This window comes from Plectropomus leopardus, chromosome 18, assembly GCF_008729295.1.
Source record: "Plectropomus leopardus isolate mb chromosome 18, YSFRI_Pleo_2.0, whole genome shotgun sequence".
Taxonomy (NCBI): Eukaryota; Metazoa; Chordata; class Actinopteri; order Perciformes; family Serranidae; genus Plectropomus; species Plectropomus leopardus.
The window spans coordinates 9,726,152-9,750,692 of record NC_056480.1 but is presented as its reverse complement, the minus strand read 5'-3'; the positions used below and the strand labels follow the sequence as shown (position 1 = coordinate 9,750,692).

At 39.4% G+C, this 24,541-nt stretch overlaps 1 protein-coding gene across 1 annotated transcript; it reads right to left on the bottom strand.

Annotated features, from left to right (window-relative positions):
- Nucleotides 1–584: 584 nt before the first annotated feature.
- On the bottom strand, nt 585–23,094 carry LOC121957918 (tripartite motif-containing protein 46-like). Its single transcript, XM_042506724.1, is given in 13 exon segments — nt 585–1,032; nt 3,792–3,859; nt 4,756–4,985; nt 7,447–7,785; nt 8,580–8,701; nt 10,357–10,610; nt 12,380–12,475; nt 13,893–14,039; nt 14,902–15,100; nt 17,054–17,243; nt 17,924–18,185; nt 23,000–23,074; nt 23,077–23,094. Coding segments are annotated over 13 exon segments (2,448 nt in total).
- Between the last annotated feature and the right edge of the window lie 1,447 nt (nt 23,095–24,541).

Here is a 24,541-nt window from a genome sequence, read left to right as displayed (position 1 = left end):
TCATTTCCAAGACTTTTTCAAAACTTTCAGTAGTTTTTCCTAATACTGTGACTTTTCCAGTGTCAAAAACGTGATAATTAAATTCCATGACTTTTCCAGGTTTTCCATGATTGTGGGAACCCTGAACTGGTGGCATAACGACTGACATTTGCTAATATACAGACTATGGATAAGTAACCCATACAGCGCCACTTCCAAAAATCTGAACTGTCACTTTAAGGGCGTGAAATAACAGTAAAAGCTTCTACAGGAAGGGCGATATTATGGTGCTGTATCTACAATAGCTTTATAAATGTAAGCAATATAGCCTGGCTATAAGTGCAAGCATCAAAGATATAATTACATATTAAGTGCTGGATACACCAGGCACTACTTAAGCAATAACTCTTGCAAAACTGCATATAACAAAAATGTAAGAAACGTAATTACATTGCATATTTGTTGCTATAGAAACATTTTCTTATACAAAGAAAATTAAATACAAAACAAAATCGCTGAGATGTCTAACTTTTCGCTCTAGCTGAGTAAATACTTCACAAATACCAATTACATTCCAATTAACCATTATGACCTCAGATCAGCCGTCAGTTGTTATTCATATTAGAGACACGGGGTTGGATGGTTACCCGTCTGACCGGAGTCTGATCCGCATTACGATTGGCTACCAGCTCCTGCAGCTGCAGCGCCCCGCCACCGATAAAACAGAATGCGGGGCACACAGGGCCGGAGCAATCCACATGGCCCTCCCAAAGCGGCCGCAGAGAGTGGGCATCGTAGAAGGTGACGCGGCCCCTCTCAAAGTCAAGGCTTACACCGAGCCGGGGCGGCAGCGGGTAGGTGAGGCCTGTGGGTGAGGAAGGGCCGTTGCTGTTGGTGATGGGGTCTCGGTTACCGTTCCCATGGCTACTGTGTTGGTTGTAGTTGTGCTGGGGCAGGTAGATCTTACCCATCCCCATAGTGAGGAAGCAGAACGGAGGAGCAGAGTCCAGAGCGTCCTCTGCTCCGCTGTCATGACCGCTGTCTGGGTCGTAGCTAGAGAGAGAGTGCAGTTAGAGAAATTTGGATGTAAACAATTAATATGGATAAGTTCTATTGTTATTTTTTTTTATCTTTATAGCATGCTATGACAAAATATTCACACCCTTTACTCAGTTAAAGTACCAATGTAAAAATACACTAGTGCAAGTAAAAGTCCTGCTTTCAAAATCCCATTTAAAGATCCAGTGTGTAGGATTTAGGGGGATATATTGGCAGAAATGGAGTATAATATAATAAGGCAGAATAGCAAGAAAAGCATGCAGACTTGCATACTGCAAAATGCGACCACATGTAGTGGAACATCTTGGTGTTTTTGGCATACTGCATTTCACATACGCTGTGAGTTCCTTTGCTCATAGTACCATACTATCTAGTAAGTCTCTGCCAGTTCTCTGCAGATGCTGGATGCTGTCTATCACGGAGCATAAGATTCATAGCTAACTGTAAACCCCCCACTCACCATTGCTCTTTGTACTCTCTGGTCAGATGGTCATCATTATCCAAAAGTAGACTTTTGCAGTGGTAAAACTATCCTTAGACTGCTGACAACAAATTTATCCTCTTACATGTCACACAAACAGTGCGGTCATAGCATTTATTACCTTCAGTGTTCCCTCAGTACGTACAGAGTTTAGCAAAAAGGCATTTTCCTACTCTGCCCCTTTAACCTGGAACACACTACAGCAGGATCTGAAGCTGCACAGCTTGATCCCACTATGGGATTTTAAATTAATTTTAAGGGAACTGGAAAAAAACATCTTTAATCTGCTTCCACTTGGCACTTTCACCTAAATGTTGTAGGTACTCTAATGATAAATCTGTCTGTCTTTTGTCATATTGTATGTTGTCCACAAAACAGGTCTCTCCTGAGAATGAAACCCTGTGTCTCAATGACATTACCTGTATAATTAAAGGTTAAATAAAAATTTAAAAAAGGATTTAGTACGTTCCAGGAAATTATGTCAAATGCATTGTTCCAAAAATACCAGGATGTTCTACTGCACCTGGTCTCATTTTGCAGAATGCAAGCCAGCGTGCTTTTCTGGTTATTCTAACCCAAAATGCTCCACCCACAACCCCTCCACTGAGCCACAGACAGATGACAGCTTGACAGCTTGTTGACAGCCGTCAGAGGGAGCAATGACGGGTGACAGCGCATTCAAGTGACTAATGACCAATTGACAAGTAATATCAGGAACCAAAATTGTTAAAGTGAAAAAAATAATGATAAAGATAATCAACAATTAAATATATCATTGACAGAGAAAGGTGTATGTAACTTAACTGCCATTAATATAAAATGTTAGAGTGTACAATGTATGGTCTCTTGGGATGTAACGATTCATTCAACTGATGGTTCAATACGATTCACGATACTGGTTTTACAATACAATTTTTTCTTCAAACAGGCAAGTTTGAGGAAGTAAAGTTGGCCATTTCCCACTAGCAGGTGATAAGATGCGCGCTCCCTTTTGCTCTTGTACTCCTTTGGGCAAGTGGGGTTGCAAATGCGCTTGTCAGTGTGGTTTGGCTGTGTAGTTGTCGTTAAGGAGTAACGTGCATACACCCTGTTCTTCTTCTCTTCTCGCCTTTATTTCTTTCTGACTTCAGGAAGCTCAAATGCCCCCACACTTCGGATTTGAAACTGGAGGGTGCATCTTCTATATGAATATGGCCTGTCACTGAGCCTTTGCTTCGTTTTATTTACGTTGGCGAGCTGTCTCTAGTCTTGAACAGGACGTTGGACGTTGAACACCTAGTGCCTCATCAAGCAAGCAAGGTCAAAAGAGATTATGCCCTCTGCTGTTCAAAAAGGGCATCGCAGTTAATTTTTCATCTCACTGATTTGAATCTCTCGTATTTTTAATCAATTTTTAACTGCCTCGCGATGCATCATTACATCCCTAACGCCCTCATTACATTCAAGTTAAAACTACATACATTGCAAAGCAACAACAGCAGAGCTCCCCAGGTTTACTAGTGAATAGCGTTTTGTTTTGTCACCAAGGTAATGGATACCTGAGCAAGAGGGTCAAAGTTCTGGGCGCAGTATAGTGACAAAGTAGTATGTCCTGATTGTGTGCATACTGCATGCAATAGTGCGTACTTTGTAAGGGCAGCTGCAGTACTAATAAGAAAAAGTATGCAATTTGGAACGCAGCTTATTGGGACATATTCAGTCTTTTTCTTGCGAGTAGTGTGGTAGTGCAGGTATTAGAGCGCACAATGAGTGACTCTAACTTTTTCTCTAGTCCCAGTCAGTTGACCTTTTAGCACCAACTGACTCAGCTGCTCCCACTTTTCCTCATCATCTCAGTAATTTCTATACCAGTTCATTTCCACTTGTATGAGCTGTCATGTGCCACACGCCTTTGCTTGCTTGCTGAAACTGTTCGCCTATTTCGACTCCCCTCCTGATATTGACCGTTGGCTGTCTCTTGTTTCCATAAGATTTGCCTTTATCTGATTAATGGGGCTCATCCCTGTTGCCTTGCATAACTAATTGCATTTCCTCTTGTGATTTTTAATGTAAAATCCACATCTGAAAAGCAAAAAGTGACTAGAGCTGTCATTAGATGTAGGGGGGTAAAAAGTGGAATATTTCTATTATATTATATTACTATTTATATTTAATATAATGTCGTGGAGAAATAGAAATACTTTAGTAAAGTACCTTAAAATTCTAAACAGTACTTGAGTAAATTCAGTTTCTTTCCACCTCTGATTACAAAGCACCATTTCATATTACTCACCGGGGACTGGCCATGTCTTGTGGAAGGTGAAACCACTCCTGCAGCTTAGACTCCAGACCAACTCCCACCTGGTCAAAAAAGCAAAAAGCAATCGATTTGTAATGAACTTTTTTCTTCTGGCAAATCTTCACATCACCGGTTGATAATTTGTTTTGTCTTCAGTTGATTATTTCAAGTGCAGCAGAAATATAAGCATCTTTACGAGATTTTCTCTGGTGATTAATCCCATACAATCTCATGAGAATGAATAGTGCTCAAAGCCTCTCATCTATCTCTAAACGTGTCATACCACTTATAACAATAAACAGTAAGCAATTTGTTAATATTTCACTGGGGGGACTGACGCCACGTCCACCCCATCTAATGTCTAACTTGAAATATGATTCAGGGATAAAATATTTCATTTTCTGTTCCCTCAGTTGGGTTTTGAGTGGTTTTGTTTGCTCAAAAGATGCTCTCACATTGATGCTTTTAATAATCGCCACGGTCTCAAGACTCGCTGGTTGGAATGTTACACAAATTGTAAGAAATTAGATTTAGAAAAATATATACTTTTTAAAAGCAAGGGAAAAATTTCTAGGGAAAAAAAAGAAATTTTCCAAGTTTATTTTTTTCTTTTTCTTTTTTGCTAATTTTCTTGTTTGATTTTTTTATTTATTTTATTTTATTTTTTTTACTATTGTTAAGTTTTGGGTAATTTTTCCCAAGTGGGTCTTCCCATGTTTTTAAAAGAAATTAAGTCATTTAGCTCCAGTTTCAAAGGGTTATCAGAAAGATGAGGGCCCATATTTTTGACGGTACTAAAAAAATCACACCATCAGGATCTCTAAATACCCCAGTAAACCGTAAAACCATGATACTGCAAAAGCTTTACACCTAACGCGCCATGTGTAGATGTAAAAGTCCGCTGACCAAGTCATGATATGTGACGAGTTGGGATGAGAATATGTTGAGTATTACTGACCTTCACTAGGTAAGACCCAGGCTCCACTGAGCACGCCCAGTAATGCCGTCCCTGTGTAATAGCCACATCTCCCACCAGGAGGTCAGAGGTCAGGTGACAGGAAGTGAGTGCGTGGTCAGCGGCCTGCAGCAGGGAGAGACCAGGGACGCTGCGAGCACAGCGCTGCTCTTTACTGACCACCAGCCGGTCGGCATGGAGACCCCAGCGAGAGTCCAGGTAGAAGTTGAGCACTGTGAGGAGACGGGGAGAGAGGACACAGCAGAGAAAAGGAAAGGGAGGGGAGAAGTAAATGTGAGGTTATAGGGAGGACAAAGGTGCGTTCAGAAATGACATATAGGGGTTTTAGTAGCAGCAGGGGAAGTTTGGGAGGCGACGGACGGAAAGTGGTACAGATTTACAGTCAGAAAGCAGCACTGAGAAGAGAAATGAGGAGAATACGAAGCAATTGAGAGGAGAGACGAGGGGGAGAGGAACAGAGAGCAGGCATGCACCTCCTCCCAGCAGCACTGGAAGAGAAAAGGACACTCATCTATAAACTGATGATTCAGGGAGTAAAATACAGAAGGTTTCACAAAGAAGCTCTGGCTGTGGGGAGTGCAGATTTTTTCCAAAGGAAGTACAATTTACAGAGGGAACATATGCAATCGCAGGAAGGAAAAAAAACAGCCTACAGGGACACGAGGAATTCACCAATCACTCAACTCGACCATTAAAAAGCCCCGGATCTGAACCCGATCCATGTTGTTAAGCCTCACGTCTTAACAAACTGCAAACCTCATCAGCGCTCAGACAGATCTCGTTATAGAGTGGGAGGCAGAGGGGTGAGTGAGCGTCCAGATGGGAGTGGAAGAACAGAGGATGCATGGGATGACCACAAAGAGAAAGAGGAGAATGGGGGTACAGAGGGGCGGTCGAGAGATATGAATGCACTTCTTACGTTCTGTAGGAGGCATGTAGGTTGGCGGCGTGGAAGTAGCGCAGAGGAGGATGACAAGTACAAAGCTGTGAAATGGAAATAAAACATGAGAGAAAGATGAAGTAATAAGGTGAGGATGTGATGAAGGTGGTGGAGAGAAAGTGGGAGAAAAGAAGATGGGAATGGACAGAAAAGAAAAAGAATGAATTATTAACTGCTTATCATGGTAACCATCCTGTATGCTTTTAAAAAAATAGCAGGTGTGAAGAGATGAATGGCTCCTGGGTGAAACTACAGCTTGCTGTGTGGATATAAAGAGATTTTTTTTGTAGCTGTCATATATGTGTCACAGATTCATATGGCTTTAAGACATTAACCAAAAACAGGACTCTTAAGTGGTTGGGAGAAAGATATAAAAAAAAAAGTATAAAAGAGACATTCTGGACATTTTATGCAGGGACCCCTTTTCTATCAGAGTAAACTGACTGAATATTATATCAGAGATGGGTTTTGATTTTTTTCTACATTTAATATGCTTCCCTTTTGACAAATTTGATTTGTTTTCTTCTCCCTGACACTTGTTTTCTATTCGCACTGTGGTTTTTTAACTGCTTTCTTTTCTAGTGCAGTAGAGAGTGAAGGCTCATTGAATAAAGCTTGTCTTTACGTCTTCACCTTGCCCTTATCCTGTGAGACTACTTTTCACTTTATATCTTAAATAATATTCTAAACCTGAAATATCAATCCAATTCAGTTTCCCTCACAGAAGTGAATGAAAAGCTGAGATATAGGCCTACATATATATTTTTAATTTCTAGAGCTGGACCCAAATATTTGGCTATTTGAGTATTCCTTAATTGGGTAGATATTTGGGCTAATTATTTGGGATAATTCAGGCATTAAGATATATATGTGTATATATATATATATATATGTTTGTAATCAGAGGTTGGAAAGTAACTACATTTACTCATATATATATATATATATATATATATATATATATATATATATATATATACATAATTTTATTTTATTTTATTTTTATTTTTTTGAGGACAGATGCCATTTCAGTGTTTGTGATACTGCTGCTGCATCTGTCACATGCACAGTGACAGGAATAATAATTTTACCAAACGGTTATTTAAGGGTTTATTGACTGATTTGAGCTATTTTGGTGTCGGTGTGAGCAGCACCAGAACAAAACACGTGAGCACAACGAAAGACGCACAGTGAAATTTAACAGCCTAATTTAGAGCACTGGACGCAGATTATTGTATTGCGTAACTGTTGGAGCTTTTTTTTTTTTTTTAAATTTACGAACTATTAAGTGTCACAACCAGAGGCACATCCAGCTCTCTTTTACGTAACACTCCGTGGCGCACGGTGTCTCTCTCCCCTGACTCAGAAAACTGTCGGGATGAGAACGTGTTGCCCCCTCACTGCATGGGTGAAGCTGTAACCCTTCCTGATAGTGAAGCCATGGAGCTCTGGGGCACAAGGCACAGTGTCTGTCAACCATCACCAACCTTGTAAACCTCAGAAACTCCACTGTCTTGGTGAATGCTTAAACACTACCTTCCGCCAACTTTTGATCATATTTTTCCAAGGATCTACATCTAAACTATACATATCACCCTCAAATACCAAACTTTTTCAGGGTTTCGCCCCTTCCTACATCTCTGTTGTTTGGATGTTTGTTCCTCAGAAGCAAAGTTGAAGTCTCTGTTTACTTGTAAATGAGCACAGACGAAAAGTCCTTTGTGTACTCTCACCTGGTGCAGGCGGGGTGTGCAGATACACCTCCTCGCTGTACTCCCCGTAGCCCGCCTTGTTGCAGCCTCTCACCCGCAGCACGTACACGCTGTCCATCTCCAACCTGTCGATCACAGCGCTGCTCCCATTCACTTCATCCAATCGTTGCCAGCCCCAGCGGGCGGCGGCCAATCCTCCTCTGATCCCGCCTCTTGACGCTCCTCCTGGTACCACACCCCGACGGCGATACTCTACAGAGAAGTGCCAGGCGGGTGCAGAATCTTGGGGAAGTCGCCAGCACAGGAAGAGCTGGTCGTAGGCCAGGGTGCGCTGGGTATCGATCACTGGAGCTAGGGGAGCTGAAACAAACGATAGCCCATTTTACACAAAGTTTGAACGCCACTAAGTCCCTTCTTTGTGCAGCCTTTATATTTTTACACAGAGCCAAACAACAGCAGCATCAGTGCATGATTTTAGGTAGCATGCCGACATTTTGGAAGCAAAAGCAGCATTACGTGTAATAACATACACATCAGCAGAGCTTTCTAAACAATAACAATAGCATAACTTGAAAAACAGTCATATATTGCCCCTGTTACATTGCGGCTGATCTCCTCTTCTGCTCAGAAGGTAAGGAGCTCCTGAATCTCATTGTTTTCCCAATTTTGGAAATTTTTGGAAATTTTCTCTCATTTTTTTTTAGTTCCTTGCTAACTTCTAACAGCTGCTTTTTAAATCTCTTACAACAGGTCACATACTTAACCTGCTGGCTGTAACTTTTATACAGACACTGTTTTAGCGCTGTTATTAACCGCTGCTGCCGGCTTAATGGTGAGACAACGATGTCCCCCGATTCTGTGATCATACCTGTTATTCAGAATGGCGGCACAGTATTCCCACCTTAATTCGCAGTGTAAATGATTCAAACATATATTAATAACAAAAATCTGGAAGTTGTATTACCACCTTCACTTCCATCACTGGCTAACTTGCTATATTTCATGGTGTGTATACTTTATTACACAGGGAGATGGTAGAGTCATCATGAGCCCCTGTCCTCTTTTGCCCATTTTCTTCCTCCCTCCTTTATCACGTTCCCTTCCACTGTCTCCACCCCCATCCTCCCCCGTTCTCCCGTCACTCCCTTTCTCACCCTGGATGAAGTTCAGATCTGTCAGGAGTTTGAGCTCTTTGGAGACGTCCAGCTGGAAGTGTCTGAAGGACGGATCAGCAGCCAGGGTGAAATGCTGCAGATTCTCAATTGCTTTGCTGAACCTGAAGTGAAAAAAGGGGTTTTAGAGGAATAAAAGAGGAGCAGCGTTTACATGTAGCCTCCATATAGATGTGTGGGAGTGTGAGACAGAGTAGTGTGGGATAATTCTGTTTTTATTAAGCACAGCTCAGACCAAAGATTTAAAGGCAGAAGAGCTGAAAGTCATCTAAAACTCGGTCTGCAGTTCTGAAAACCTGCTTGTTTACACCAATGCCTCTAGATGAGACCGCGTGTTGTTTCTGTAGCAACAGTTGTACTTTTCGGGCTTATTTTGTAGCTGAATATAATTTGTAACTTATTAAAAAATGAATGAGGACTGTTGCGTTTTAGTGATGAAACTCTGTAGTGATAAATTGAGAATCAAATGTTAATAATTTTAGAAAAAGCTGTTATATTAACTTGTAATTTAATGAGAATAAAGTCATAATGTTTCAAAGAAATCGACATGCCCTATAGTCCACTGTGCATTACGTTATCGCTCTGCTGATATAGTACTATCCTTTTCAGGCCGTCTGACAGACGCAAAACCCCATTCAGGACTCTCTCTGGATGAGACAAAGCTGAAGTGGCTGTGCGCTGCTCTTCATCTGAAGTGGAATACCAAGACTAATTGACTTTTTATCAGGCACAATACTGGATCATCCCATACTGAAAAATTAAATGCTCTGTCCCTTATTAAATCAGTACAAGACACAATGTGTCCCATGATTTCATGCACTGAACTGTAAGAGTGAGAATAATGTGAATACGTTTGCTTAAATATTGGTCTGTTTTTCCAAAATATTGGAAGGGATATGTCCATGTGCAAACAAATGCTCTTGGCTAGAATGAAAATGAGACCAACTCGAGCTCTGCAGGGGTGGCGGGGCTGTTTTCAGAGAATGTCGCAGTAAGTGAACTCACTGTCTGCAGACAATGTATAAATGACTTGATCAGCAGGCTTTGCTCTAACGCAACTGTCTGTTGAAACAGGTGACCTGCCATAGCAGCCACTGGCAACTTGACAAGCCACAGGTGACACCATCAGCCAGCTAGTGTCAAAGTGAGAGCGGTTAAACTGCCACAACGGTTTCACATTGTTGCAATTCTTCGGTCTTTACTGGGCTTTGTGTAACGAATCTCATGAGAGCACATTTTCTGTTGCAGATGAATATACATTTGGTGCTCTAGTATTTATGGGAGGGTGTACTGTATGTGAGAATGACTTACAACAAACTGCAGTTACCATGTTTGTTATAATGAAAAAACACATCACCCAGTGTGACGGTGTGGCTCATTGGTGTACTTTTTGTAGTATTTTGGAGTGATGACTAGGCTACATATAGCCTTTGGCTACGAAGGCAACACCCGTTCACAGAAACTTTGCATTGCTGCTTTTTGACTTTTTGTGGCTTTTGCTGACAAAAAGTAAAATATAGAATATCATTGTCATTTAAGAGGGTATTGAGTCAGTAATTTTGGGAAAAAAAATAGTCGCATCTTTCTTTACACAGACCCATTTCCCATGAGCTAATCAAGTTACTCTTAATATATGAATGCACAAAGAACAGCTAGCTGATCACAAACTGTGTGTGTGTGAAACTGATTCCCACGACAAAAGATACAAACATCAGATCCATGCCATAGGGCTGTACCAAAGATAAACAATAAAAAAAACCTGTTATGAGTCTGGCGAGCAGCTTGCACAAAGCAGGGTTGGTCTGTTTCTTTCAATAGCTCCTGGGTGAACGCCATGAGCCCTGCGTGCTCCATCAAACCCCGTCTCTCCGCCACTTGGGCAGCCAACGCCTCGCCTCGTTTCTTCCGTGCCGCCTCTAGAGCCTGGGTGAGCGAGGCATGGCGCTCTGCCAGAGCAGCCGTCAGATCCCTGATGCTCTGAGCCAGCTGCTCTCTGGCGGACACACTGTTTACCTGGTGATACATAACAAAGAAAAGATCAAATACTTGGAAACACCCAGTTATTGCTAGCCTTAATGCAGTTTGAATCAAAAGGCCTTTTATCAAAGTTGCCGCAACACCAAAGTACAAAAACCAGATAAAAATAATGACAAGGAGCCTGTGTCTTTGCATTGGGTATATTCTAAACAACTGATGTAATGGACTGATTATTGCTGTGCACTCTGTAACATAACCATATATGTTAGTTGTTTTTTTTTACTAATTTCTTCATCTGCATTAAATCTTTTTAAAAAATGTGACTTTATCCTCACAAACAGTTTTATAACCCTGTGAGTATCTGTGGTACAGAGCAGAACTTGCCTAGTTAAAGTTGTTGTGTGAAAGCTGCATACTCAGGTAGACCATTTTCATTGTTTAAGGAATGAGTCAGACAGTTTAATACAGAAAATCTTGGCATCTCAGCACAAACATGCAAGACTGATTACCACACAAACAACTAATAACCTGTAATTGGTTGGCTTTCTGGCTCTAACCTGTTTGGGGAAGAATCTTCTGCATCTGCCAGAACTTTGAAACCAACAGCAATACTTAAGTGACAAAGTATTTGTAAGCAGTACATAAACAATACATTATCTATTACACACTATAATGTAGGGCTGGGTAATATATTGAATACACTCAATGTACTGCGGCTTGTTCAACATGGGATGTGTAAAATCTCCATATCGAGAACATCGAGTAGAAATTGTCACAACATTTAATAAAGTCACCTGCACAAACATGATACCTCACACCCATTACCCCGCCCATCCAGACCGTCCCTGTAACAGTTTCACTTTCTACTAACATCAAACTGTTGTCCACAGGCTTCAAGTTCACAGCAAAAGCAGTACTTTATTTAGCTATTGTAACAGTACTTTGTTCAACTTTACAACAACAGTACTTTATTTAACTTTATTATACCAAAGTGTTATTTGATGTTATTACAACAGTACAGTTTGTAGAAATGTGTTATTGTTTATAGACAGACTCATAGTGACGTTGCACCTTTAGGCAGAACTGGCCATTGTTCTAAACTTCCGAGATACGTATAATTCCTGCAAAAAAGCTGTAATTATTACTTTTACAGTTATCTATAAACACAATGGTCCGACCCTTCTGATGTTTCTGCAGTGCTTATTTTATTACTTTTAAAGATAATCTTTAGATAAAGATAACATTTTTAAAGATAATCGTTCTTTTTAGGTGGGTCTATTTAAAGGCGGCTTAAAGCAAACTAATTGTGGCAGCGTTTGCCCAGCGCCTTTTCATTTTAAGTGCATGATACGGGGGGTTTCTACCTGAAAGTTATTGTGAAGAAACATGATTCCGTCCACATACCAGCTACAGTCGAGCTGTTGATAAGTAAAAAAATAAACACCTAAATTCCATTTATATGATTACAACATAATATGTCGTAATCACGACATATTATGTGTGTGTTACAAACACTGTATTAATTGTGTGTGTATATATATATATACATATATATATATATATATACATACATGCTGCTTATAAATGGTAAATATGTGGATGTTTAAAACTAATTGTTACCAGCAATCTTTTTAGATGATGATACAAAGGAAATTGTGAGCAAATACGGGTTGGCTGTCTGTTAAAGAAGCTGGTAAAAAAATAAATAAATAAATAAAAATCAAGCATCAGTTTTATGGTGTTGAGCTGCTGACTGTTTTAATTCCATGTTCAGCGACGTTTTGCCGGCCCAAAGTATTAATCACCTCAGTCTGTGTGATGGAGCTCTCCAGCTGGGTAATCTGAGCCAGAACTGTGTCCTGGTTGGACAGTATGTAGTTCATCTCCTTTGTAATCTTCTCCTGTCAAACAAAAAGCAAAAACACAACATACACACAACATATACACACCAGACAGCTTAATTGTTACACACAGCCTGTATTTTACTCTGTGCCGCTCCATACTGTATGCTGCACGTTTCATGTCACTGCAATAGTTCACTATGTAAAATATCGAATTAAACTAAAATTTAAATGTTGGAGAAGCAAATATCGAGCTTGCGTACTGTTGACTAAACAAAACCTAATTGAAACATTTTAGATATCATCCTTTACTAAAATAAAAATATAATTTAAACTAATAGAATTACAACAATGTATGTTTAAATGATGAGCATTATTAAAGATTTTTGTAAAAAAAAAAAAAAAAAAACGGAATACAAGCATCACACCATTCATCTAAAAACTTTTTTTCTTTTTTTTAATTTATCTTATGTGTTTATTCATATGTTTAAATTTAAAGGTCTGGTGTGTGGCATTCAGGGGAATACATTGGCTGAAATGGAATATGATATAAAATGCATGTTTTTTTAACGTATAATCAGCTGAAAATAAGAACTGTTATGTATTAGTTTCCTTTGAATGAGTTATTTGTATTTACATAGAGAGTGAGTTCTCGTCCATGGAGAAAGTCACTTTTCCACAGAAGCCCAAAACAGACAAACCAAACACTTCTTATTTTTACATCACATCATGGTAAGCAGCCCGTCTGTGACGAGCAGCATCAGAAAAACACTGATATTTTAATGTTAAACTGGTTTATTAAGTGTTTTTCTTGGTTTAAATCCCCAGCTTTGGTTGTTTTAGAGAGGTACAGATCTCTGTGCATAACTCTGCTCCCCGTAAAAACCTCCTGAACCTCTGGATCTCCAGATATCAGAGAAAAAATGCTCGGCTGGCCCTCTGTCTCTGACATGCTGAACAGTATTGGAGATTCATTGACTTGTAACATGAAACTGCTTTATTCTATGTCTTTACAGATTAAAAATCAGTGGATCCATATATTTTGGAGAGAAGGAGGAGACCTTTGTGGACAACTGGCTCATGGTAAAAAAAACTTCTAAACATCTGGATCAGAAATAAGGTAAGCACACATTAAGTTATTAGAAAAAAAAGGTGACAGCATCCATTAGCAGGTGCTGGGCTTGAGGCCAAACAAACAATGTTTTTACTGTTTTTAATTACCTGGTTTATTTGTTTGGGAGAGGAAGAGACTTCTGTTGATAATTTTGTTCCTAGTAAAAAAAAAAAACTCCTGAAAGAATTGTAACAAGTTTCAGCTGGATGTAATCTGCAATCCTCACCACTAAACCTCGCACCCCTTCCCAAAAATGCACAATGCATCTTTTAATTTCAGATTTGTTTTTGAGAGCTAGCTTATGCATTAAACATTTTATTTTGAGAAACATTTAAGGAAACTCAGTCAGATTCACAGTCTTACCTTTAGGGCTTGGTAGGCGTGGGCCACTGGCAGGATTTTGTGTCCGGTGTGGATGCGGCGCAGTTTGCAGAGAGGGCAGAGCAGCCGCTGACAGGACCGACAATAGAACTGTAGTTTCTCCTGGTCATGCTCCGGACAGGTCAGAACCTGAGGACAAATTAAATATAAACTTATTTATGTGAAGCAGATAAAAGATCTTACAGACCTCACTATTTAAAATGTAACTGACAGTGAAAGTTATCTGTGCGTTCCTCTGCAGCAGACTCCAATGCTGCTTCTAGCAAAAATGCATGTGTTTTGAAGCATTGAGTTTATGACTGGATTAATGAGCCTCAGATTATTCTGCGCAGGTTGTGTGAGAGTTTGTAAACTGATGTTTTGATGTAGTTTTGTTGTTGTTAAACGTGTTCCCCAATCAGTCAATAAATCAGTATGTTCTCTGTTTTCTGTGGAGGCATGCAAGATAAACACAAAGAACAAATTCAAGATAACACAGCATAAACAATCGATTCTATTCTTATAGGACCTTATCATACACTAATGTTATTTAAAATGCTTTACAGTCAAAAGATAAGAGAAAAATAAAGAAATAAATTTGTATTATTAATAATAATAAAAATAATACTTATTATTACTATTAATATTATAAAATTGAATAGTAAAATAGGATCAAAAACAGGACACACAAGTGTAATAGCATTAAAGACAAGTTTAAAAAGTGATAAAAAAGATAAAAGTACCCCAAAAAAAAGATGGACAGAAAAGAGGACAGTCCAAAGCTTAGTTTTAAAAATGGCTACAGTTGAAACATATCTTCAGTCTGAGGGGAGCTGATTCCAGCAGCGGGCAGCGTAATAACTACAAGCTGTTTCACCACATTTGGATTTAACATGGGGCATTGTGTTATTATTATTATTATTGTTATTATTAGATTATTCTGTTCAAACGCTGTACAATGAAGTTTTAGGATTTAATCTGTAGATTAATAGAAGGTGTCCAAATGTCTCACCTTTGGTCTGAAGTTAAGTGTAGGCTGGATATGTTCATGTTGCGCCCGTGGCGTCCCCCACGGATGATACAGCTTGAAACACTCATTACAGAAATTGGCTCTGCAGTCTGCGCAGCCCTTGGTGGCCTCCAGAGCCTGAGGAGGCTTACAAAACTGACACATGACAGCCACGCTGCCCAGACTCACTGTGTGTCTGTACCTGGAGGCAGAGCAGCAAAGGGAAGGAAGATAGCAAGAATTATGTAGCCTTTATATATGATTTGATTTATTGCGAGAAAATAACTTTTGAACAAAAAAAGAAATGCCAAATTTAAAAAAAAGTTGAAGACAAAAATCATAAAACAATCATGAACATGAGCATAATTCTTATCCAAAACAAATAAATGATTTTTTTTTTTAAAGGCCCATTGTGAGAGAGTGAGACAAACAGCATTGATTACATGATAAACGGCGCCCAGAGCTGCTGGACTATGGAAGCACGCAGTCAGCCCTGGTAGCTACAGTACGTTGCAGTGCACACTCTGCAGGACTCCTCAACAGCTCTTCTGCTGCGGCAGTCAGAGTTGGAAATGTTCCCACTCCCTTTTTTTCACACCCAAAACATCTTTGGCCCCAAACATCACGCTGGAGGACAAGATTAATGTGCATTCGTGTGTGTGTGTGTGTGTGTGTGTGTGTGCCTGTGTACTTCTCCTTGCTACAAAGTGAGGCCTGAAACATGATTTTAACCAACAAAGTGGGCATTTTGGTGCCTCCTACGCTCTTCAAATGACAGTTTGAGGGTTAATAGTTGGTTAATACTTCAGGTTACACTTAGGTTTAGCTTAGGGTGAGGGTCGGGGTCAGGCATTTAGTCAGCATGGTTAAGGTTAGGGTAAGGGTCCAGGGAATGCATTATGTAAATAAGGTTCCTCACAAAGATAGAAGAACAAGATTATGTGTCTGTGGTATCTGCCGTACTATTAATCTAATTTTTCTTTTAATTTTTTTTTTTTTTTAGATTTTTTTACATGCATTTTGCAGATATATTTTTCCTAGACATTTTTGTTTCCTTTTTCAATTGTATTATTCAAGCAGTATTTAATTTTCTATTATATTTCTAAGACATACTCTACATTCCCCATCACTGAAAGGTGTTTTCCAAGCCCTCTTTGTCATAGTTTATAAACTTTGATTCTTGGTTTGCTCTTTCCCAGTCAGGGTCATAAACATTATATACTAAGGCAGGTTTAGATATTTTTTCATGTATGTTTCAGGGCTCCCTTAAACATGGTGTATTTATACATAGTTTGTAATTTCTTTATGGTGTCATATATGAATTGTTGGGTTTTGTTTGTTTGTTTTTACAGGCAAATAATAATATACGTAACACAGATGACAACATGATGAAATAATATATTCTCACAACCAAAAAAAGAATAGGAAAAAAACAATTATACCAACAAACTAAATAGGATGAAACGGACAAATAAAAATGAATAGGACTTCCCGAATTCAAATAATTAAGTTGATGGCACTAGTACATTTGAATAAAAATAAATAATAAATATGGCAGGTAGAGTGTAATTTCATGTTGTGTTGTGCTATTGTACGAGTAGTTGCGATAAGCTTTTCCATAAAAAACTGACTTCAAACTGTATTTTTCAGGAAACTTAAATTCAAATTTTGAAATTTGACATTTGAAATCTATCCCCAGATAATAAAAACCATTATTCTGTTGGGTAAAATATTTATATGTAGAGCTCAATCCAAAACAAATTTGAATCTAATTTTCCTGAAAAATATATTGATTTTGTTTATGTGCAGTCATTAATTCATGTATCTGGATTCTGTAGCTCCTTATTTACTGTTTTTTGCTGTGCGTTTCTGGTCCTGGGCATCTGTTTTAGACACTTTACCTATTTGCGAGAGGCTTCCATTTTTGCGGGTTCATTCATTACCAGATTGATCTTATCTCTTAATTATATCATCTCTATCATGATTGTGGTTTGAACCTCACCTCTGTTTGTATAATTTAATTTGCTGGTAATTGTCGTTTTGTCACACTGATGATGGCTCTTTAGCTGAAAGGTATCCGTGTCTGTCTTTGCCCATATTAAGTACGTGAAATTCTCTGTGCGTCCCAGTGCTTCTGTCTGTGTGTGGTACCTACCTCTCCACTATACGCTCCAAGGTGAGGTTGCGCAGACAGTCAGTAAGGCCCTTCTCCCCCAGCTCCACGTCTCGGCCGCAGGGAGCACAGGGAAACATCATCACCAGCGGTGGGCCCTCTTTGCGGCGTCGCCCTGGATACGTACCATATCCCGGAGACCGGGGCATGGATGGCGAAGGCGGGTGGGGTCCTCAAACCAAGAGGAAAAGCCAGTTATGAGCAGAGTGAGACAAAAAAAACGGCAGGATCTCTTTTTCTAACTATATGCATTTTGACCATGGTCTGAGAGCGACCAACCAGATTTTAGAGTAATCACAAAGAAGAATCATTTATCTGCAGGAAACATAGACAGTCCCCTCAACATGTTAACCCTTTAAAACCTGGAGGGACATCACTTTTCTTGCAGTGTTAAAACTTCTTTCTACTGAAATGTGATTTCTTGCAAAAACAAGAAAAAAAGCCAATCAGCAACTTGGTATGAAATGTCCCACAAATTGAAGAAAAAAAAAATTCAAAGCTGACAAGAAAATGATCTAATACTTAAAAGGAAAACAAATGACTAGGGAAAATATTAAGAATACTCTTATTCTATATTTAAAATTAGAGCACAAAAAACGTTTTTATTATTATTAATTTTTACTTTAATTTTTAGCACTTTTTTTGGTAATTTTCTGTTTTTGTTCTGTTACTTTTCTTATCTTTTTGACAATTTTTATTCATTTTCTTTCAACTTTTTACATATTTCTTGCAGATTTTTAGGTAGTTTCTTGTTACTCATTGTCCTCTTTTCACATATTTGAAAGAAATCAAGCCAATTTGCTCAGGTTTCAAAGGGTTAACTTTAATAGCAAATGAAGAAGTATTCCAAACCTGCACGCAGCACACGATCTATAGGTCGCTGCTCAGCTTTAGGTGTGGGCCTTCGGGCCTGACGGGGTGAGCGGGTGTTGGGTGTGGAGGCTGGGGAGTTTGGCTCTGGGGGGAGGTCTGGAGGCGGGTAGCCATTTGCCACCAAGACCTCCGAGGCGCACATGAGGCAGACGCTGTGTTGGCATGGCAGGACCACGGGCTGTTTGACGATGTCCTTACACACAGGACAGTGCAGCTCCTGCTCCAGGCTCTTCATGTTAGACTGTCAGAGGCAAAACATGGGATAATGTGAGGAACACATGAATGCAGCATAGATTGCAAACTATCTGATAAAAGAATAAAAAAAATATTATGAATCAATCTAAGCATGCAGGCAGTTCTTTTTGATACTCAGTGTTCTGGACACATTTAAGTCAGTTCCACCAAGGAGGAACAGCATCGTAGGAGATAGTCTGAACTAAGAGAGAGGCGGAAAAGCTGTCCAAGACATGCGACATAGGGCATCATTCTCATGAAATATGGATAAAGACCAGATATTAATTATTAAACCACTGCAGAGTGTGTCCTTTAAATCACAGCCCTGCATATGAGCTCTTTAAACAGAGGTCACATCATGCTTCTCTGACATCATGAGACAACCCTGTTTCCTGGAAATTACGGTTATTATTTAAGTTTACCAATTTAAACAGCAAATATTTTGTGAAGGAAAAAATAATGTCAAGCAAATTACATTCTCTGTTAATATAATGATCAAATGTTGCATTAATGTATCTGGCAAGTTGCAGAAATTTCAATACTTAAAGTATAATGTTCACTGACAAATGATTTCAGTTGCTCTTCGCCGAAACAGGCAATCATGCTGTCCAATAACCACTTGTAGTGACTACAGCTTTTTTAAAATTAACTTTACACCAAAATCAGAATCTTTCCCCAACTTTGATCAAAGTGATTTTGTTACCTAAAACAAAGATGTTTGGAAGCAAATCTAAAGTTCTGATATCGAGGTCCAACATGCTCTCATCCCAACTCAGCAGAGACCGCCACTTTGAGGTCCACTGACCTGGGAATGAGAACGGGCTGGCTATTAATACTATGTTAGCATCCCGTGGCGTCAAAAACAGCCGCTGCCCAGTGCATATAATACCACTGCAAAGGTTGCCTCTGTTCAAGCCGCTGCAGAGGTCCACTGATAAAGCGTCAGTGTGTGCAATACCCACTGCCCAGCGCGTATCATGTAGCCGCAAAGCTTGCCTCTGTGTGTCAGTATATGCCGCTGAGGTCCACTGACAAAGCGGCGGTATTTGGCAACTTGGGAGTGAGAACAGGCTGCAAGGTCCTGCACTTTATATGTCAGTCATCCACCCTAACAACCTCATCCCGAAGTATACATGGTACGTGAATGCAGTGTTTCGCTGCATGAAAGAAATGTTGTCTCTAAACATGATGTAGGCGATGATTACATTGCCAAAACAACATGATTAAGAAAGCAGTTTGTTAACATACAAATGTAATTTCTAGCAGAGGGTTGCATGAAATAATCCAGCTTTTTTTTTGTCATCATGCATTTTAGGAGTACATGGAAAAATGTGGAATGGGACATAATATACAGTGCAAAGCCACTGTGCATTATTTGCAACATTAAAGTGTTCAGTGAGAACACGTTTCACTTTTCAGAGCATTTAATCCGTTTCACCACATAATCTATAGATTATTGGACTTGTTTCTTTGTATTTAGAGTAGTGCTACACAAGTATCTCTCTGTGCTGAACCAGCAGCTTCAGTGTAACCACAGTGGTCAGAGCTAGGGATGGGGGGGGGGGGGGGGGGGGGGGGGGGGGCTGCACCTCTGGAGCGTGTCCTAGTCCTGCTCAAGGACATGGATTTGACAGGAAAGGACACACTGGCTGTTGCAGAAACCTGCACAGACTTCACAGCTACAGTCATTCTCATAAATAATGAGACATTTTAAGAGGTCTTTGCCGTTATCCATTTCCCTGTCTGTGATAATCACACGGTTTTTGTGTTCAGTCAGCATTAGCAGCACATGAGGAGTATATTACACTCTCATTCACACTCTGTAGTTATTTTGCCCGTCAGTATGACCTGCTCCCTCTTGCCCTTCACACACAACCTGACCTAAGTGTTGCACAGCCAGCGGCAGCATGTCCACATCACTGACACTATGATTTAACTTCAAAACTAGGACAAGACAAACTGACTGATGGTGCTGCGGAGGGGGTTTGGGCATTTTGTCACCATGATGTGATGAGATGCAGCATTAGGATGGCCGTCACGGCAAACCAGAAACCGCTGTTTAAATGAGGGATTCTAGCAGCATCAGTAGGGATATATACAGGGGATCATATACAGTAAATCCTGGCATGTCAACTTCATTTTAAGAAGGGTTAGAAGTCACATGATGTTATGAACCTTTTATGGCCACTCTGTTGCTATGGGAACATCTTTAGACTGGACCTGTCAGCTATTGCATTAACAAACAGTGCAACAGGAAATACGAAGGGACCAATTTAATTTGTTAAACATTTTAAAATGCTTATGTTGTTATATTAGAAAAGGTCTGAACAGCTGGATGCATATTACATATTTAAAACATTAAAAGGATAGTCCCGATTTTTTGAACTGGGGTTGTATGGGTCACTCATCCATAGGATGTGTATTGCATACAATATACGTCAGTCGGCACACTGTCAGTTTGGAGAAGCAGGCTGGAGTCCGACTTGGTCGCGGAGCAATGCACTGCTGTGGATGGGGGTCAGCAACGAACTGTATTGAATAAGTCCCACCTAAAAAACATCAGTATTAGTTTGAGTGTACGCTATATTTTGGATATTTTTACTGCTTGCCCTTAATGTCAGAAAGCTCTTTTCTGATGGAAAATTTAAGCCGTTTTATCACTCGCTTCAATGCCAGACTTCATCGAGAAAAGCAGCGATTTGACATCGCTAAACACAAGAGCTGCTGGCTGCCTTAATCAGTTAGTTAATTTTGTATTATTGTGTGACTTTGGCTTTTAAAAGGGTTAGTTTAGATTCACCAGAGCCACACAATTACACAGACTAACCTACTGATTGAGGCAGCATTTGACCATTCACCATTTGACTATACAACCCTACTTCAAATAATCTGGACTATCCCTTTAACATTAGAATTAGGAGTAGACCAATATTGTTTTTTCAGGTCCAATACCGAAACTGATTATTAGTAGTTGTTGAGACCGATAACCAATATTTGGAATCGATATGCATTTACAATAAAAGGGAAAATCTATCTTTCAGTATTACTTATTATTATACTTTGTTTAAATACCTTTAGCAATATTTTATCAAAACTGGAACATTTCACATCATATACAGCAAGTTTCCAGCAAGTTTTTTTAATAAAGGCAAGTGAAAATTTAAATTAAAAAAATGAATAAATAAAAATAGCTCCCTTTTACATATTAAAACCTTTAATGCTGACACTGTCTTTGCACTTTTTAATGAATTAATTTCATCTGCAGTCATTAAAATAGAATGCCAATACAGACATTCGGCAAAAAGCCAAATATCGGCAACAATAATCAGCCAGGGCGATAATCTGTCAACCTTCAATTAGAATACACCCAGTAAACTGTGTTCTGCTGTTTCACTTTGAAAAACCACACACAGATCTGCAGCACACCGCAACACTAGAACTGGTATTAATAATAATATCAGTGTTTGAGGTTTATTTATGATTCTGATTACATTTATTTAGTTATCTCTATTTTGATCTAATATAAAGGGGGGGGGGGGGGGGTCTGCCACGTAGGCCCCCACCTATTATAACAATTACTGCTTTGGGTAAAAGCAGTATTGGCCATTATATATTCCCAGTTCACTTAATCAAATAAAATAACACAGACATTAAATGAGACCAATTTAGACTGCAGAGAGGCAAAAATAAACTCCTAGTCCCACGCTGAAGCGTTACATTGGATTGATTAAACTAACCTACTTTCATCCTCAGTCCACTTCAGTCTTTCTGTGTCATTCTCCAATGTCATCTCTGGCCTGCCTTTCTTTCCTCCTTTAGCTATTTAGCCTATCACAACTGCAGGCTATTGCGGTCCCAGCAGGCTTTGCAGACCACCACAGACTGTGGCCCTGTTGTAGCCATCTCAGATGGATAATGCGCACCGCTAAAGCCCAGCTTGGCGTAAAACAGGCGATGCGACAGCGCATCCTTACCTTCACCTGGAATCTAGGCGCCATGGCAGGAGACTACGTGTGTATTTCCAGCATCAGGACAGCGGTGTCTCTTGAAAAAAGAGGGGAGGGGTTTGATGCATCACAGCGCGAGCCGTGAGCCCTCTGCACCGGTGAGATGTGGTCTGATCCGACCGCACGCGCAAAAAAAAAAAAAAAATGCTGCTATTTCCTGGACTGTTTTAATGCGCTCTAACACGTGCACGAGTCCACCGTGGTCTATTGTAACCGTCTCTGCAAATTACCTACGAGTTTTAACCCTATAACAGGCGATGATACAACCCGCACCCACACACATTTTTTTCTGCCTTGCCTCAGCAGCCGATGGTCCTGCATCCCGTCTCCATGGAAACGACCATCCCATGAGCCCAACCAAAAATGAAAGGTGTTATTTCAGCTTGCATCCATAGTCATTTGATACTATATGAAACAAAAATCAAACAAAGAGGAGAATTTCTTCAAATTTTCAGGAGGAATTTGGCTCGAGTCTGGTGCACTGGGGCATTTCAGGACCTCCGTTAACGTGTGTTGCAGCATCAAGGGAACATAACGAACGCTACAGCACGGATTCAGGAGTATTTCGGACATTTTTTTGGCAATTTATCTCATTTTGTTTTAACGGCCGTTGTCCTGTGTGCAGAAAAAAACATGCGAAGGCCCATTTTACAGAAGCGGTCCGGCAGGTGGAGACGAGCTATCCAAGCGGTTAATTCGGTCTCCATCTAAAAATACAGCCTGTACTCGAATACGATTTTTGCCTAATAAACCTTATTTGAAAAAAAAAAGAACAAAAACATCCATACATTTACATATGCACAGACATACTCACACTGATACGAACCAATGCTTCCATCGTTGATGTGGCTGTTTTGAAATCCATCTCTGCCATTTTAAGGAAATAGCTATACCTCCTGCTTTCATCATCTGGAAATAAATCGCGATGTTTCTAGACCAAACACCATTTGGTACATATCAAGAATCTCCTCTTGAAAAAAAAATCCTCGGTTTACGGTGTTGTAGGCTGAATGCTCCGTTTAAAAAAAAAAAAAAAATTCAAAAGTCACTCGATCTGGACGTTTTTACGCACGTAAAATAAAAAAAATTAAATAAGAAGACTAAAAAAAAAACATCACCTTGCAATCCCTAAAAAAATGAAGACACTGATTTCTAAATATGTTCACGTCATTCCCCACTAACAGATGCCTGTGGCTTTATTCCTCACCCAGACATCCCGCCCCCCACCCTTCCCATCCCGCACCGGATGTCTTCAAATGAAGTGGCACACAGCAGGGTGGAAGATGCCACCGGAGGAAGAAAGGTCTCAATCTAGGCTGTGTTGATAAAATAGCCTATATGAGAGTATTATAGGGCAATATATATATATATATATATATATATATATATATATATATATATATATATGTATATATATATATATATACCAATTGTTTTTAGTTATTTTGACACAACTGCAACCAATAGCACGCTGTCAATTTGGCAAGACATACATATCAGGGCAATGAAAGACATTACATTAAAAAAAAACAAAAAAAAACAATAAATGAAATACATATTTAACATTCCCTCCACAAATGAAATAAATAAATGACACTGATGTTTTGGACCCATTAGTGCCATTTAGTGGTCTATCTATGCCAACGATGCAATAACATATGAACAGCATTTTAATGTTGCAGGTGGACATGGAGCTAATTTTAGCAACATATTAAACTGATGTGTAGTTTAATCTTTAGGCTATCACTTCATCACGTTCTTTAGTTTGTATGTCAACTCTTCATCTGCACATTAACTTAAGTTATCTATTAAAGAATGAAGTGAAGAGTACAGTTTTTCTACTCAAGCCAGTTGAAGTTATTTAAAATTGTTCTTGATTATATTTAAGAACAAAATGTAACTAGCTCTTCAGCGCTGGCATCACAGTGAGGCCTAAATGTATCTTATTTTCTCCTTATATTTATCATTTGTTTCCTCGATTAACATGCTCAAACTTGTCATTACAAACTGGCACCACACCCACTAATGTTGTTGTTTGCTGTGGATCAGGTTTAAGTCACCACAGAGAGTGGAAATACATTACAGGCATTGTTAACGAAAGTTAAATCTTAATTTATGAAACACATCTAGGTATATAACACCCATTTTTGAGATGTGGAACAAATCATAACCTACAAAAAAAAATCTTAAAACTATAACTTATAAACAGTTATTTCCTTTCTATTGTGAAACATTATCCTTAAAGGATTCATATGTATGAAATAAATATGATTTATAAAATATTTTGATCTTTTTTTTCAACTTCTAAACTTGCCCTGTACCAGAAAACACCCTTGTCCCAGACAAGAATTCACAA